This window comes from Anastrepha ludens, chromosome 2, assembly GCF_028408465.1.
Source record: "Anastrepha ludens isolate Willacy chromosome 2, idAnaLude1.1, whole genome shotgun sequence".
Lineage (NCBI taxonomy): Eukaryota > Metazoa > Arthropoda > Insecta > Diptera > Tephritidae > Anastrepha > Anastrepha ludens.
The window spans coordinates 32,112,568-32,129,050 of NC_071498.1; the positions used below are offsets into that span (position 1 = coordinate 32,112,568).

General features: G+C 30.6%; 1 protein-coding gene across 21 annotated transcripts in view; it reads right to left on the reverse strand.

The window, feature by feature from the left end:
* Positions 1–16,483, reverse strand: part of LOC128867859 (glutamate-gated chloride channel) — a 155,040-nt gene that overhangs the window by 59,417 nt on the left and 79,140 nt on the right. For 10 of the 21 annotated variants that reach the window (XM_054109439.1, XM_054109531.1, XM_054109499.1 and 7 more), the window contains one exon: positions 3,228–3,298. The exons of 6 other annotated variants lie outside the window; for them this stretch is intronic. In XM_054109439.1, coding sequence (XP_053965414.1) covers positions 3,228–3,298 — 71 coding nt within the window. Of the gene's footprint in view, positions 1–3,227; positions 3,299–10,293; positions 10,362–16,483 lie in introns of all 21 variants that reach the window. 5 more of the 21 variants (XM_054109548.1, XM_054109515.1, XM_054109455.1 and 2 more) reach the window with 1 other exon arrangement.

Here is a 16,483-nt window from a genome sequence, read left to right on the forward strand (position 1 = left end):
AGACTTAGTTGCTGTAGTGGCCGTTATTGTTGGTAATAAATTATTAGCTGTACAATAAAAACTCAAGGGACCGAGTAAACGAATTGTTGAACAAGCAGAGGACGTTAAGCGAGCGCATTTCGTGTTGAGAGCGGGGAAGACAGTGAATGAATACCGTCCAGCAGCTGTATGGGAATATAGTACAGTTAAGAATGTGAGAATTTTGAGCTTAGCGGATAGAGGTGACCTGTTCAAATGGAATGTGTTCGAATGAAAGTTGGGACGTTGTTTTCTTTGTACTCAGTATTTTTCTTTGTTGAATATGAAGCGAGCGAGCGAGAGAGCATTTAAAGTGTTGCGCCGTAAAAACCTATACTTAGACGCCGAAGTTTTGTGCCATCGTATGCACTATGTAAATGACAGGTAGTATTTCTTAGCTCATTATAGGCAGCGAAGTGTTTATTAAGCATTTTATCTCAGCAGTGTTTGTCGTGTGGAGTAGATTTTTTGCTTGAAAGTGCAAGTTAGAAGCGTGTAAATAAAGAAGGAAAAAGTAAATTGTTGCAAAAAGAATTTCAATCATTGAGTGATATTTGAGTGTTCGGTGAGGACTCAGGTTGATTAATAAAGTTTTTTTATTTGGTTTTCCACCCATAAACGAGTTTGTATTTCTATGTTAGCAATAGCTTTGGAGAAAAGTTACACGGGGTATTCACTAGAGAGACTTTAAGCGTTTGTAAGATCAGTGGCTGAACTTTACCGAACCCTTTGACTATTCTGATAATCAGAAGCACGGTGAAGGACTTTTATATTATCTATACTATAAAGGTAAATGTCTGTACGTTGTCCGCGCATCACTACGAAACGACAACAGCAAATAACGTAAAAATTTTTATACATTCGTATTTTCACCCAATGAAGGTTATAGGCATGTTTTTATGATGGAACTCCCTTCCCACAGCCCCAGGCCGCGCCACCACTCTCATTCGTCACTAATAATCGAATATTTGCTTAAATTTAATCTAAAAAATTTTAGTTTTTCCTATTTCCCACTATTTATAGCCCACTCCAGACTTCATAATCCGCATAAGCTGTTCAACTATGACCCAAATGCAAAGTTCAAAAACGGTTTGAGATAGAAAATTAATCAAAATAATTTTGCTTGATATTTTTCTGATTGGTTGTTTTGATTTTATTCAACGAGGCATAGCAACGGATACCGGGTATTGTAATATTATGGTTATTAATAAAAAATTAATTTCTATGAAATTATTGTTTGTAATTCTTTTATATACATATCCTAAATCCCTCAAAACTACTCCTACGCGAGCGGGACCGCGGGTCAAAGCTAGTGCCTAATATGTCTCAGTCTAATAAATTATGCGTTATTTGTTAGCAACTCGTGTCAAACGTGCATTTAAAGTAGTTCTTGCCTATTCTAAATCTCTGGCAATATCTGACAAAAATGAACAAAAAAAACAAATGAGCAGAAAATAAAATGTATGTAAATTTTTTTCAGCGCCCTTGACACAACGCCTTCAGAAATATGTTTCAACACAATATTTACATATGGCAACTCTATACGAAAATCTCGGTAAATGGCGCTCTAATTTCAGATTTTTGTATTTTACAAATATGTAATTGGCGCTTACACTCGTTTTGCGCGTTTGTCCAAGTTCCTCTTCGTATTTGTGGCGTGCGCTTTAGTGCTGTTTCACAAATGTTTTATATATACAGTGCATTAAAAAAGTATAACACGAGGACTTATTAACCATTTATTTGTTTCCGATTTACTTTTAAAACATTTTTTAAGAAAATATATTTCTTCCTCCTACTCTCCTACAAAAGCCATTACATTTACTTCGAAGTAACTAAAAAGCCAAAAAAAAAAAAAAAAAAAAATAAAACATTTAACAAATTTTCATCAAAATTTCAAAATTCTCAATCAGAGTTTTTAAAAAAATTTTCATGTATGCAGTAGATTGTGTCATCTTCCAAAATATTTAGGAAAAATATTAAAATTTACTTGAGCTGAAAAAATTTGAAAGTCCTTCCAAAAACCTCATTTAATTTCATTTTTACACACTTTTAGGCGGACATTTTAACCTTAAATTCTTTTATCATATGAGTTGATTTTAGGGAAGAAAAAATTTTTTAAAAGTAATTTTATTTAAAATATTAAAAACTCGATTTTTGGAGATGTCTTAAAATCGATTCTGCTCACGCATATCTTCATAGTTGTATTTTTCTGAAATATTTTAACGAATTCTTAAATTATAATACATTCTACCGGAATAACATACAATTTGTTTGGTGCGGCACCCTAGTATACGTACGAGTATATGGTACATATACCTGCACCATGCGAATCAGTTAATTTTCTTTTCAAATATTAAAAAAACGCTTTAGTCTGAATATTCTTGAAGCGGCGTGACATCTCTTAATGTTCGCCAGGCGGATGGATGCCTTTCAACTCTAGCATCATATGTGTGCACATGCATTGACCAGGGTGAATATTTCCGCCTTTTCTTGCTTTTTGATAAAGCAAAGTTGGGTCAATTGGCACGCAGGCTAAGATTGAAGTAAGCCATTCTTTAAAGGCGCTTCTTGTCATACCTGAAGTCTATTGTATCTTTGTTTCTAACTCCGCGATGTTTTCTTTTTTAAATATTGCAAACAAAATCGGTGGTCTGGTTCTGCTAGTTGAAATGCTTGCATACCCCTATCTACCACAGCCACATAATTCTGTGCGTTGAAACCGTTATTTTTCTGAATCTCATTGCATACATTTATTCATGAGTGCAGAAATGTATGCTACAAATATTTGTGACGTGGTACTCTCAGCTGAGCTTACATAGATGGCAAGAGTGCCACGGGTGGACTAGTACACACACACAAAAGTAACACTAGCTTTGAGCTTAATTTGAACTAATCATATTTCATCTTTAACTCTACAATCATACAAGGAGTTCAATGTGACTGCGAGAGCGCAAACTACTGTAAGAGAACGCTACTTAAATACGAGTACGACCTGCTCGCTCTAATACCACTCAATGATTTCTGATATATTCTGATAAAAAAAGTAATTTTATTCTTTTTGCTCTTCAGTGTAAGAAAAATATTGTGTTGTTTATATTAAGTTGGTATTTCTTACAAGTAATAAAATAATTTTTAGAATATTAGTACTCTTTTGTTATGATATGTTTGGCTTTGAAATTTGTTCACTGCTTAAAGACTTGAAAACTCACCATTTTATAATCATCGATTTTTGATATTGACCGTAGAAACATGTTGACATAGACATACGTGGGCATATTTTCTAGAATATCACATTCGAATAGGACCATTTAGTAAAAATTTTTTTTACAAGAGTTTACCCAAAACAAAAATATACATCGATTGGGTGATGAAAAATAAATAAAATGAAAAGTAAATTGGCTGAAAGTCAATTTAGGTATGTGAATATGCTAAATGATAATGCATGTAAAAAAATATAGGTAGTAAAATAATTTAGTTGCCAACATTAACTAAATGATTTTAGAAACAAAATAAGTGTGAATTTTGAAATTTATGTATTTAAAAAAATGGTGAATGGTTTTCCAACGTTCAATGTTGTTGAAAAATTATAATTATTAATATAAAGTCGTTTATCGTACACTGTGGTACACATTTTTTTTTTGTTTGAAAAAAATTATTTGTTTTAAAAAAAAAAATTTTTTTTTTCAAGAAAATAATTTAAATTTGATAAAAATATAGGTACCCATATGAGAACGCAGCATTCGCTATATTTTTAGATCTCCTCAAAAACTATGTATGCACATAAATTCTTATCAGCTAAACTTAGTTTTTTTTTTAAATAGATTTTTGCATAAAAATTTCTTATCAGCGCTAATTCTAGAGTAATTTAGTATTTTTTATATTCAGTATTGTCACATATGATATTCTGTTAAAGTTTCACTTACAGCTACAGTTTGCCTTCACTTACACTACATGCCGTAAATATTCATACTAATTGTTTCTTTTTTATTTGATTGTTTTTTGTTTATTTTAGAGCATAGTGATGAATTTGTGAACAAAATGAATGTAAAAAATGAAATAAATTTGAAATTTTTTTTTGTTATAAGGTATGTTTTGAAAAATGTCTGTATGGATCTCATTTAAATAAACAAACTTGCAAATAATAAAAACAAATACAAATAAAACCAAACCACTAAATGGTGCATGTGAAATTGGAATTAAGAAAAATAAAAATAAATAAACAAATGATTCACTCCAGTTCAAATCAATTGCTTTTTCCAAATAACTAGAAAACTTATAAATTAAATAAATTTCGCAATGCATGCCACACATTTTCCATTTTTCGCTTGCTCTTCTTCACACTTTGAATTGCACTGGATTAGCCTATTTTTTTGTTTTTTGTAGTTTCTTTTTTAATTTTTCATTGCCTTTTCCTTTTTCCAGCATCTCGAAAATTTATATTTTGAATAAATGTATCTGTAGCCAACAATATGAAACTCTCAAATAATATTTAACAACTTCAGCGTAGCTAACGAAATATGTTTAATTGTAATGATAATAATCGAAAACAAACTAACGACTACTGTTAATTAGTGAAACTATTATCAATTGTTGAATTTTTGTTTTTGTAATATAAACTAATTTCAAATCACATCGAATTCATACTTTTGAGCAAAAATGAAATATAACGACGTTTAAAGCATACAAAATATTTCGAATTATTATATTTGGTTTTTTGTTTTTTTTTTTGTAACAGTTACTTGTATAAGAATCGTTTTTTTTCATCAAACACAATATAGAAATTAATGAGCATAAGTAAATCCAACAAAAAACAAAACCAAAAACAAGATAAGAAGAAAATAAGAAATACCGTTAAGCGTCAAAAAGGGAATGTGTAACTAAAACACTAACATTTCAACATCGATTGCATTTTCACATATTCGCTCATCATCAATCAGTTATTGCAATTTTTACGAATATTTTCACTATAACAATATTCAGACTTTTGTTGTTATTTTTTATGTTATTACTGATTTCGAGCGAAAATCCGTCTAAATGGTTTATATGTAAATACAATAACTAAAAAGGCAGGGTACTTAAATATTAGTAAATTTTAATTGAAATACAAGTTAAGTTGCAGAGCGAGAGAAATATAGAGGTAATTAGTTAGATATAGATAGATGGAGAGAGTAAAAGAGATCCAAAAGACATTTTACAATAATCGTAGTTAAATTGTTTAATTGTAAACTTTATTAAAATATTAGAAAGAATATATTACATTGTTTTGCGAAAAAAAAAAATAAATAAAGAAAAAAGAATAAACGGGACACAGATTTTAACTAAAAGCAATTAATTGAAAATTGACCGCCGTAGCCGAATGTGTTGGTGCCTGACTACTAGTCGGAATTCAGAGAGATCGTAGGTTCGAATCGCGGTGCCTGAACATCAAATAATAGAAAAGCAATGCCGAACCTCTGAATGTATTTCTGCCATGAAAAAGATCCTCAAAAAAAATATCTGCCATTCGGAGTCGGCTTAAAACTGTAGGTCCCTTCATTTGGGAAACAACATCAAGACGCACACCACAAATAGGAGGAGGAGCTCGGCCAAACACCCAAAAAGGTATAAGATTAGGTATATAGGATTATGAGTTCATCTTCTTGTGGATATCTAAGAAGTATTGCAAAATAATATCTCTTAATATTTTTCGGTATTAGTGGTGGCTAGCAACTTTCCACACCCACTGTGTGAAATGGCGACAATCACTGGAAACTGTTCCTTACAAATTCCAGTACTCAGCTATATTGTTCGATATTTACGCGAAAGGTTTATGCGACACTTTGCGCTTATGTGCCATTCGGGAAGGAAACCCACTGTAGGCTGGAAACACTAAGTGGGAGAAAAAATTTTCCAATACCGGTCACGCCTTGGCTGACAATTGCAAACCTCCGAGTGTATTTCCGCCATGAAAAAGCTATTCGTAGAAAACACCATCTGCCGTTCGGAGGCGACATTAAACTGTAGGCCCCTCCTTCGGTTTGTACATCCCAAATATAGGAGAAGGAGAAGCTCGGCAAAACACCCAACAAAGCGTGTGAGCGCCAATTATATATATAAGTACATTAGGGTGGATCCCTCTCCATACAAAAAAAATGTATACTGTTTTTCTAGCAGAATTATGAAATTTCCTATGTCTTAAAACTTCTGCCAAAATATTAAAGTTTGCGTGAAATGAATCTAAAAATCTCATTATTTTGAAGCCATTGTTAGAGTTTTTTAAGCATTTTTATGCAGACCTTTAAAACAGAAATTTTTCTAATATCGAATGATGATGATTGTATTGAAAAATTATTTTTAAAAATTAATTTTATTTATAAGAAGTTCGAGGTACTTTTCAAATTTGTTCTGCTCAGGAAAATATTTATTCTTGCATTTTTCTGAAATATTTTGGCGGTATTTTTAAAATATAATAAATTTCATAGTTCAATGACTTTATGAACAAAAAAATTGGGGCCAATTTACTTAGAAATAAGAAAATGTTTCTCATCGAGGCAATAAAATCGGTATGCTATATTTTAAGATCCGACTGTAAGTATAAAGAAGATATTGCGAAAAAGAAGCGGATGAAAAGGCGTATTTCGGAATTGACTCGCAATTCAAGTGTGCACGGCGAAGTTTTTTTTCGATGCATATACAATGTAGACTCTGTTTTAAAAGAACACCTAAATTTTTCCAAATAATAACCATCAATGAATTTTTTTTTTTATAAACAAATTTTTTTTCGCCTTCTGCTTCGATAGGAAATTTTGCGCGAATTTTGAAATTCTCAAGCCATTCCTTTTTGGAAATGTTGTTGAAGGGGGGTGGCCACAGAAGCTTCAATGATTTCAATCGCTTCATGGCACTTTCTCTTCATCAAAAATACAGTTTCGGGAATACTTAGGGAATAATAATTGTCACTGGGTATCAAATCGGACGACTATAATGAAAAATGCAACGAAATAGTTTGTGTTTTTTTGTCAGCAGTTCGCTTAAATCTCTTCACCGACGAGATCGATTTTTGCAAGTTGTCTGAAGCATTCACAATCCCATTCCAGTATGACTTTTACAAACGGTTTTTTATTATTTTTAATGAAATTACGCACTTTTGATTTCATTATCTTTTCTGGTAATCATCCACTCCTTAGTTAGCTCCTTTCCTTTTGTCGAAGCTTAGCGTTTTTCAATTCTTACTATTTAATGCCACATTTTGGTGTTTTTTGTTTGCCGATCTAACAAGTCTAATACGAAAGTGAACCGATGATTTTAGTCTGCAACTAATTTTCTATCGGTAGTCAAAAATATCATATTTATTTCACAGTTCAAACCTCATTTGGTTTTATTTCAAAGTATGTTAATGATGGACTATCATATGAAGTTCCTAGGTTTTCTAGAAGTTGGCGTCGTAAGTTATTTTACTTTTTCTGATCGAGAATCCTTTTTAAACGGTTAAATCTATAAATCGATATAAAAGAACATTTTAGGAAGCTACCTGGAAGCTGAAGTCATAAGCCATAATAGAAATATGTTGAATTCACGTCCAAGGTCGAAAAAGTCTGGGCAATAGTATTCACAAATTAATGACAAAATAGGAACTAATAACGCAGCTAATAATTTCTATTATTCATATATTTCGGTTTCTTATCATACATCGGTTCAGATTCCATTGAAGGCAATAGGCTGCACAACAATGATTTTTATTTCGACAAAAGTGTCTTAATAAAATCTACTTACTTTCCAGGTAAAAATTGGGTATGTATTAATTGTTGCATTTCGGGTCTTAAAATATTGTCGAAGCAGAATAATTGCAACGGCTCGAGTGAGCATTCCCTTCAACTCGACAATTTTCTCCGCAAATACGAAAAAGGGGAAGATCCGGTGTGAAATGATGTGAGGCTTCATTACTTGCATAGCTCTTCAATTGGGGCACGAGTTTTGTAAGAAAAGAGAAGCGAAGAAAGTGATGAGTTTCTGAAAATTATCTATAGTTTTTTTGATAGTCAAAAATGATCGATAGTCAACATAATACTTTCGATAGATTCAGATACTTAGAAAATGCTACGCTGGAAATTAATATAAGTAGGGAGTGTTTTGTTGAGATACGTAATGATCATCGAACGGGGGAGCAGGTACACATTGTTCATGCGCAATAGATGCTCAAGTTACCCCATCGACTTGAAAGAGTCTTAAGAAAACGCATTTGCAGTGCCTCTTTATAATGGAAGGATGGAAAAAAATGAGAGGAAGTTAGGAGCCGGATTGCCTAAACAAAGTCGCATTAATAGAAATATCCAAATTAATATAATAAACGAGCTTAGGCAAAATTAATAAATTAAAAAAACAAAGTAATATGAAAAATGAATAGAAAATATCGAAAATTAAGAAATATTTCAACTAAACAAATAAACCACACAAAACTTTAAAATTTTCTCTCTTTACGCCAAAAAAGGACATCAATATTCAAACGATTAATAGTAATATTATTAGTATTATTTTAATATATATGTATGTATGTATGTTAAGACTCAGTGTATAATCATAACACTAAATTATCGTATAAATAATAATACTAGTTATAATAATATTCATAACAATAATTAAATTAGTAAATCGCGTTTATTCGTACACATAAATGATATTTAGATATTTAATTTGTTAGTTTGTATGTTTGCTGCTTTGTTTACTAGGTTGCCACAATTTATTATGGAGCATTGTCTGTGTGTAGTTGTTCATTAAGTGGAGGTGATTTTTTTTTTAATTTTTGAGTAGAAAAAGGTTGAATAGACACTCCTAAACTAAAACTCCATACCAAGCCACACACCACACAAAACCTAGTACACTTGAAGTAGTGTTGTTGTTGTTTAATTAGAAAGATAGCCTAAGTATTATTTCACAAGGTGCGAAGCACATTTTATTGCATGAGGCACCTTGGAGGTATTGACAGCAACTTTTTTTACATAGAAAGAACGTTAAAAGCTTCCATTTCATAAGTAGGTAAATATTCTGCGTTGAATAACTATGGCACAGGCACTTATGGACAAGTTTCCATAATTTATTTATTACTTATTAAATTTGAAAATTTTTTTATAAAAATATAGTTCACTTTCTTACGAAAACTATATAAATCCGAATTGCGCACTTTGTGAAAATTAAAAAAAAAGAGAAGATTTTCATAATATTTCGTACTTTTTAATTGAAAATTTTCTTAAAATTTGTGGAAAAATTTTGAGCACGCAGTTTTATGGCGCATTAAATTCTAGTATAAAAAAGTGCCAGTTTCAAGTGCCTATAAATTGCCGTTGATTTTTGGCATCTTTTTTTTTCGCTGCCAGTGTTGAATGTTTTCTTCCGCATAAAAAATGTGGAGTATTGTTATATAGAGAAAATGGCAGCAAGAAAAATTTGATGCTTGAAGCTTGCACCAAAATTTAAAGGGCTATAAAACAGCATACCCAGAATTTTTCAAAAAAAATTTCATTAAAAATGGAATTTTTTTAATTTTGTTGAATTTTTTTTAATTTGCAAAAAAGTTTAAAACTTAGATTTATATGCATGTTTTTGTAAGAAAATTATCCACATTTTTATAAAAATATTAAAATTCAATAAGAAATAAAAACTATCAAACCTTCCCAATAAACCTTAGTGCTACAGTTATTTAAGGCAGTATGCATGTATGTAAATACAGAAGAGACGATAGCGGTAGTTATTGGTACGTATTGCCTATACTCGTATACTCGTTACCTCTACCTAGAAGAGAGTGTGCCGCTGAGCAGGAAAATGTGAGTGTGATTGGGGAAAACGCATGAGCCATGGCGGATTAATTGGTTGTCAGTGGCGGAGAGCGCAGAGCGCAGATTACTCACACGCGTTCAAGTGAAATGATTTCGTTTAGAAATAATAATTTTTTATAACTTTTTGGGGTATTTTATGGTCGTTGTGAATGGGGGATGGTGGATTTAGGTGTTATAGAGTTGCACTTAACAATAAGAGGCGCGAAGCGAACTTTCGGTGATCTTCAAGACGGGCATGTTTGTTTTTTTGTTTTTCCACTTTGGATACAATAGATGGATTCTCATTTTTCGGCGCTTTTCTAACTGGCTTTTCTAACTGTTTCTTTTTTTTTTTTTTCGTAACTAATATTTTATGCGCTGCGGAATACATACTACTGAATATTACAAGTATTTGTGGTGTGATGGAATGTAACATTTTTTTTTTTGTTTTTGTTTTGTGTTTGTTGTTATTCCTACACGCACTTACCATAGTAACATCATCGATTTTAGATATACTTCTTACGAAAATGTTGACTCGCACAACAGCGGGACCATCTGTATAATACACACACACACATTTATATTTAGGTATGTTTATATATGAAGATAGAGATTCGTTTTAGAGTGTAAAGGAAATGCGTAAAAGAAAAATGATTGGTTGTTCAGGTTTTAAAGCCTTTTTTTTTTTTTTGGAATATTTTTGTAAGTATTTTTTTCTTCTTTTGTGAATATAATTGTTTGCAAGTTTATATGGAATGTATGCCTGCGTAATATTAATATTAAATTTATCAGTTGGTATGTTGCATAAAAATGTTTGGGATTTAAATATAGTTAATGTTTTTATATATATTTTCTTTTTTCTTGTGGTTTTTTTATTTTTGTTAATTTTTTAATTTGTTGTGTTATAAATTATAGATAGATAACTTAAAAAATGAGTTACTTATATTTTTTGTCCCTGTTAAGTATTTTTGTTGGCATTTCTTTACCATAACTGGCGATGCAGATTGATTAGTGGCTTATTAGTTTGCCAGCGTCATTGGCATTCGAAAATTTTTTAATCATTTTTTGGTTTTGTTTTACTTTTTTCCTTAACCGCTGTAACAAAGTTTTCATATATACATATTTAAAATGACACTTTTTTATGCTTATTTTTAATTTAAAATAAATTAACTTAACTTTATCATTATTAAGTTGTTTGAAGCAAATTGTTTTTGTTTTTTGTTTTTTTGATAACTTCGACAACCTTCTTAAAGTTTAAATAATTGAAAAATGACATGATTAAGGTTCGAAAGAATTTACCAATATACTATTAAAAACTTATATAAAATGTTGTACTAAAATGCTCAAATTACAAAAACTAATGGAAATAACTTAAGGGTAAACCTACACTGGACATGAGGAGAAGCCAAAGCAGTCGACAAACCAAATCAAGAATATCCAAAAATTAACTCAAAAACCGTATTTACGAATAACCTTTATTCCAGCTTATGGAAAGTGGGTTTAACTGTTTATTATGTGATAAAAATTGAGCATGAGAAAATTGCGCTGAAACAAATTATCCTTAAAGGCTAAGGGGACTCTCCGTAATTAACGCGCTAAATAGTGAAAGGGTGTAATGAAAATGTGACTGTGAAACATTTTTACCTAAAATCGTTAAATGCGGGGCCTTACGCAAGGCTGTTGCAAAAAAAAAAAATAATAATAATAATAAATAAAAAATTAAATAACCAATAACCCAATAAAATGAAGCTTATTTACTGCAACGAAATGCAAACCCTTCTGTTGTAAGAAAATGAAAAAAAAAAACAAAATTAAAAATACTAAACCGTTAAAAATGAATAACCCAACAGTATTTCTTTAACTAACTTTGAAGAAATTGAAAGCAAATCAACTGAAACATAGTAAAGCGTATTTGTATATAGTTATCTAGTTAAATAAAAAGTTTTAATATAAATATATATGTAATAAATAAATTGTATACGGAGCGTTTGGTAATGTAGGAACTCATCTTGGAGTTTGGAGCTGGAGCACATACAAATACATACAAAAATCGAAGTATGCATATTATAATTTTTTAGGGGATTTGAAGTAAAATTCACTGCATAATTGAATATTTATGGACTTTTGACAAAACCACTTAAGTGAACTTAACAGTTTTTGTTTTCACATCATTAAGTCCTGATCTTTTCTAGCAAAATTTTATAATTACATTCAATTTTTATTAAGATGAAGTTCTAAGCTAAGGCTATGAATAATTAAAAGTTCCATTAAAATTCCATTGGAAATCAGCCAATTAGTGTTTAAGAAGAAAAAATGTCTAAGCCTATTTAAGTAATTTTGTCAGAAATCCACTGATATTAAAGTAATTTTCATATTGATTAAATAGTTTTCTAATAAAATGTTTAGAACTCATTTCTTTTTTTTTGTTGTTTTTGTTTTTTATCATTGCAGAAGTATATCAAACAAATAACAATTACTAGGAAAATATATATAAATATTAAGTGATGTAATTCTAGGAAACTTCGTTCAATCAAATTCATAAAATATATTTGCAAAGGTGACTTTTTGAAATGATGAGCTCCTCCTATTTCGCCAAGTATGATTGATTCTAGGTAAAGTCATTTACTACGTTTGCGATTTATACAAATTTATCAAATATTTTTAAGTTTTTTCGTTTTATAATTATTATTATTTTTTTGTACTTAAGCTCATTTTGCATCGCTTTTAAAAAATAAAATGTATCTGAAATATTCCTGTATGTACTAGTCAAAAAAGTTTACTAATAATTACTGCCACTAATTATTTGCATTTAAATTGCACTATAAATTTTCTGAAAGCTTTATTATTATTTAATTTAATTAAAAAAAAAAAATCCAAAAATGACTCAAGCGGGTAGCGGCTTTGGATATTTAGTAAAAATTTCCAAATGCACATTTTAATTTAAGTATAAAAAAAGAAGAGCTCTTAACGTAACTCGGTGAGTAAGTTTTTCATGAAAGCTACCGATGGTACTAAAGATGTGTGAGATTATGCAATAACCACGCGGTAACCAACAAAAAAACCAACAAAGAAAATTAGATATTTGGATAGGTTCAATATTAGTTTATGTACGAAAAACAACCGTATAAAATAGAAGCGAGAAATTTTCCACATTCAATATTTGTTTCTTAAGATGTACTTCAGCACAAAAAAAAGGAAAAACCTCATAAATACCGCCTAAGCTGACTGATTAAAAAGTGTTGCCTAAACTTCTGATAAGAATTTTAATTTTCTTTAGTGTATATAATTTGGAAATCGCCTAAATACCTTCGGTAGCGCTTAACAATAATATACAATAGCAAACTAAAATGTTTCAGAACTCAAAAATTTAAGCTTAATTCTTTTTGGAAGCTTGTTAAATTCATATACATTTTTTTTGGAAATCCGACTTCATATGTATTCGGTTTCTAGGGCAAATTTTATATGAGAAAAGTTAATCAAATACCACAGGCCAAAATAATTATAAGCTAATGTTATCCTAGAATCAAACCTTAACACTCTCTGGTAGCATTGTTTTCGCAGCTAACCTCTAACATTACAATTCACTGCACAGTGCAGGCAAATACACTTTCGTTCTCTCAATATAATGAACACATTTTTCGGACCTTTTAATTTAACCCTCTTTGGAAAACTGTTATATTTTCTCAAAATCAGACTTCAGAAGTATTCGGATTCAGGTGAAATACTTAATACTAATTCGGAAATTAGTAAAATGCCACGAGCCAAAGTCATTGTAAACTAATGTTAGCATCATCTATCTATGTTACATTAACATTCTCCGTTAGAATCGTTCTCTCAGCTAGCCGCTAGCCGCTAACATCTAACAGCTCACTGAACACTTTCGTTCTCACAAAAGTTTGCCTCGGACAGTAATGTATGCATATTTTGTTGTTGCGTTGATGCGCCTTTTAGAATTTGTAGAGAAGTGAAATGAAATGAAATTAATTAAGATGATTGAAATAAATAATAGCTGACCGTACTCGCCTACATTACCAGTCTTGCAAATAGTTGATGCAGGTAGTGAATTTTTACACCACCTTTACAATATTTCGAAGCTCGTATTTTGATCTTCGTGAGGCGGTTGAGAAAATGAAAGCGTTAAAGCGAACTTTAGAATTCGGAATAGTTTATCGCCTCATTAAGCTTTCTTTATAGGTTAGATGAAAAAAACGGCATTTAGTAGGCGCATAAAAAACTAGCTAAAAAATTAAGTGAAATGGGTTTTTAACATTTTGAATAGCATTTCAGATAAATAATATTATATCAGGTCAGTCCATAAGTTCGTGCGCATTTTACCCATAATTTCACTTTTGTACGATTTTTGCATACAAAAAATTATTCGCGGAATATAACGGAACTATTTATATTTTCTTTGATATATTGTGCATTGAACAAGTGATTTTAATCGCGGAAAGAACCACGTGTTTTTAAAAAATAAAATGGAATCTTCGATTTGAAGTCTTTAACTCCGACGCCTTGCTCAAACTTGTGGGAGCTGAGCCAAATTCGACAGTCGATATGATAGCCCAGAGGTTAAATTCTTCGCATGGAACAGTTCACAGGCACCTGGTGCAGTTGGTAAAGGTTTCAAAGCTCCGAAAATGGGTTCCGCATAGACTTTCCGTCGCCAACCTTCAGCAGAGAGTGAATGTGTGTTCTAAGCTGCTGCAACGGCTTGAAAATGAAAGTTTTCTGAACCGTATCGTTATTGGTAATGAAAAATGGGTCCTTTCCAATAATCCTGTTCGCAAACGCCAGTGGTTAGATAAAGATGAAACACCAGAACCGACTCCTAGGGATGGCTTTCACCCCAAGAAGATTTTCCTGTCTATTTGGTGGGATATGGCCGGTATTGTGTATTATGAACTTTTGGAACCAAACCAGACGATAACTGCTGATTATTATTCCTCCCATCAGCTATCAAACCTGACTGAGGCACTTAACAAAAATCGACCGTCTTTAGTCAATAGACGGAAAGTTTTGTTTCACCACGACAACGCAAGACCTCATACCGCAAGGCAAACATTAGGCAAGCTGAAAGAGCTCGTATGGGAGCTAATGCCGCATCCACCATACTCTCCGGATATTGCACCTTGTGGTTATCACCTTTTCCATGGACTTCAATCCCATATGAGTAACAAGAACTACTCCTCAAAAGAAGCTATAAAAAGGGATATAGAAGCGTGTTTTGGCTCCAAGGACAATCAATTTTTTGAGCAGGGAATTAAAAATTTGCCTAAACGTTGGGAAGACATTGTAAATAATGAAGGAAAATATATTACTGATTAATAAATACCTTAAACATCTTTTTTATTAATTTTAAGACCACCTTTAAAAAACGCACGAACTTATGGACTGACCTGATAATTTAAAATAGTAACGTAAAATAAACATAGCATTTTAGAGTTAAAAAATTAGTGATGCTTTGATGTTTTAGTTTTGAAATTAATTAATTAAAATTAAAAATAAAAAAAAAATTATTAAAGTCTTCATCAAATATTTTTTTACGTTTTCATTGCGAAAATAAATAATTAAATTAAAAAAAAATTTGTTAAGAATTTAATAAAACTTCTTTTTTAATATACTTATTAATTTTAAAATCAAAACATTAAATCGTTGTTTTATAAAATTTCCATACATTTTTTTAATATATTTATTTATTTCGAAATCAAAATATGAATCCATTTTTTATAAAATTTTCCGTACATTTTTTTTAATATAATTATTAATTTCGAAATCAAAACATAAAAGCATTTCTTATGAAAGCTTTCATTAATTTTTTTTTAATTTTATTTAATTTTTTATTCCAAAATCCATTTTCTTATTAAGTTTTTTAATTTTTTTTAATTATATATATTATATATATTTTATAGCTTCGACGCAGTAAAAGACTTTACCTATTAGATTTGCGTTTTTATTAATTTTTAATTTGTAATTTGACTTTATTTTATTTTAATTTTTTATTTTCTTGATAATCAGAAGACATTTTCTTGAACTCAAAATGCAGACAAATCTATAAACTAACTAAGTAAGTGTATATCTCTGAGCATATGTAAGTATGTAGGTATTTGTAATATTTTAAATTATGTGAGGTGAGTTGAAATTTCAGCCGGGAGATGCACGAAAACTGAAGAGAATTTTAATTTGGTTCTTGCATCCGATCGTGGTGAGTAAGTTGTTGTTCGTGGAAGCATACAAATGGATAAACTTTTTTTGCTAATGCTGCGCTTAACTGCAAAATAACTAAGAGTATATGATTTTTGCTAAAGTTTTGCTAAAATAATCATTGGCAATCGAGTATTTGCTGCGCTCACTGCTAACTATTTATGTATGTATGTGTGGTATGTATTACAAATGCAAACTATTCGAGAACTATTTTTGTATATTTGTTTAAATGGCAATACAAATTTTGTTTTTTAACGAGAAACAATTAATTTTTTGTTTTTGTAAATGTCTCTAGACTTACGATTGGTTTGAAAACATTCGAATATATGTGGGTATGTGATAGATAATTATTGCTATTAAGGGCTGTTTCGAGCAGTAAACGAATGGGGAGCAAACGGGGATTTTTAGCAAGTTTTTTGCAATATAAAATATTTAGATATATAAAAAAATTAGATTTGCGCTTTTTAGAGATT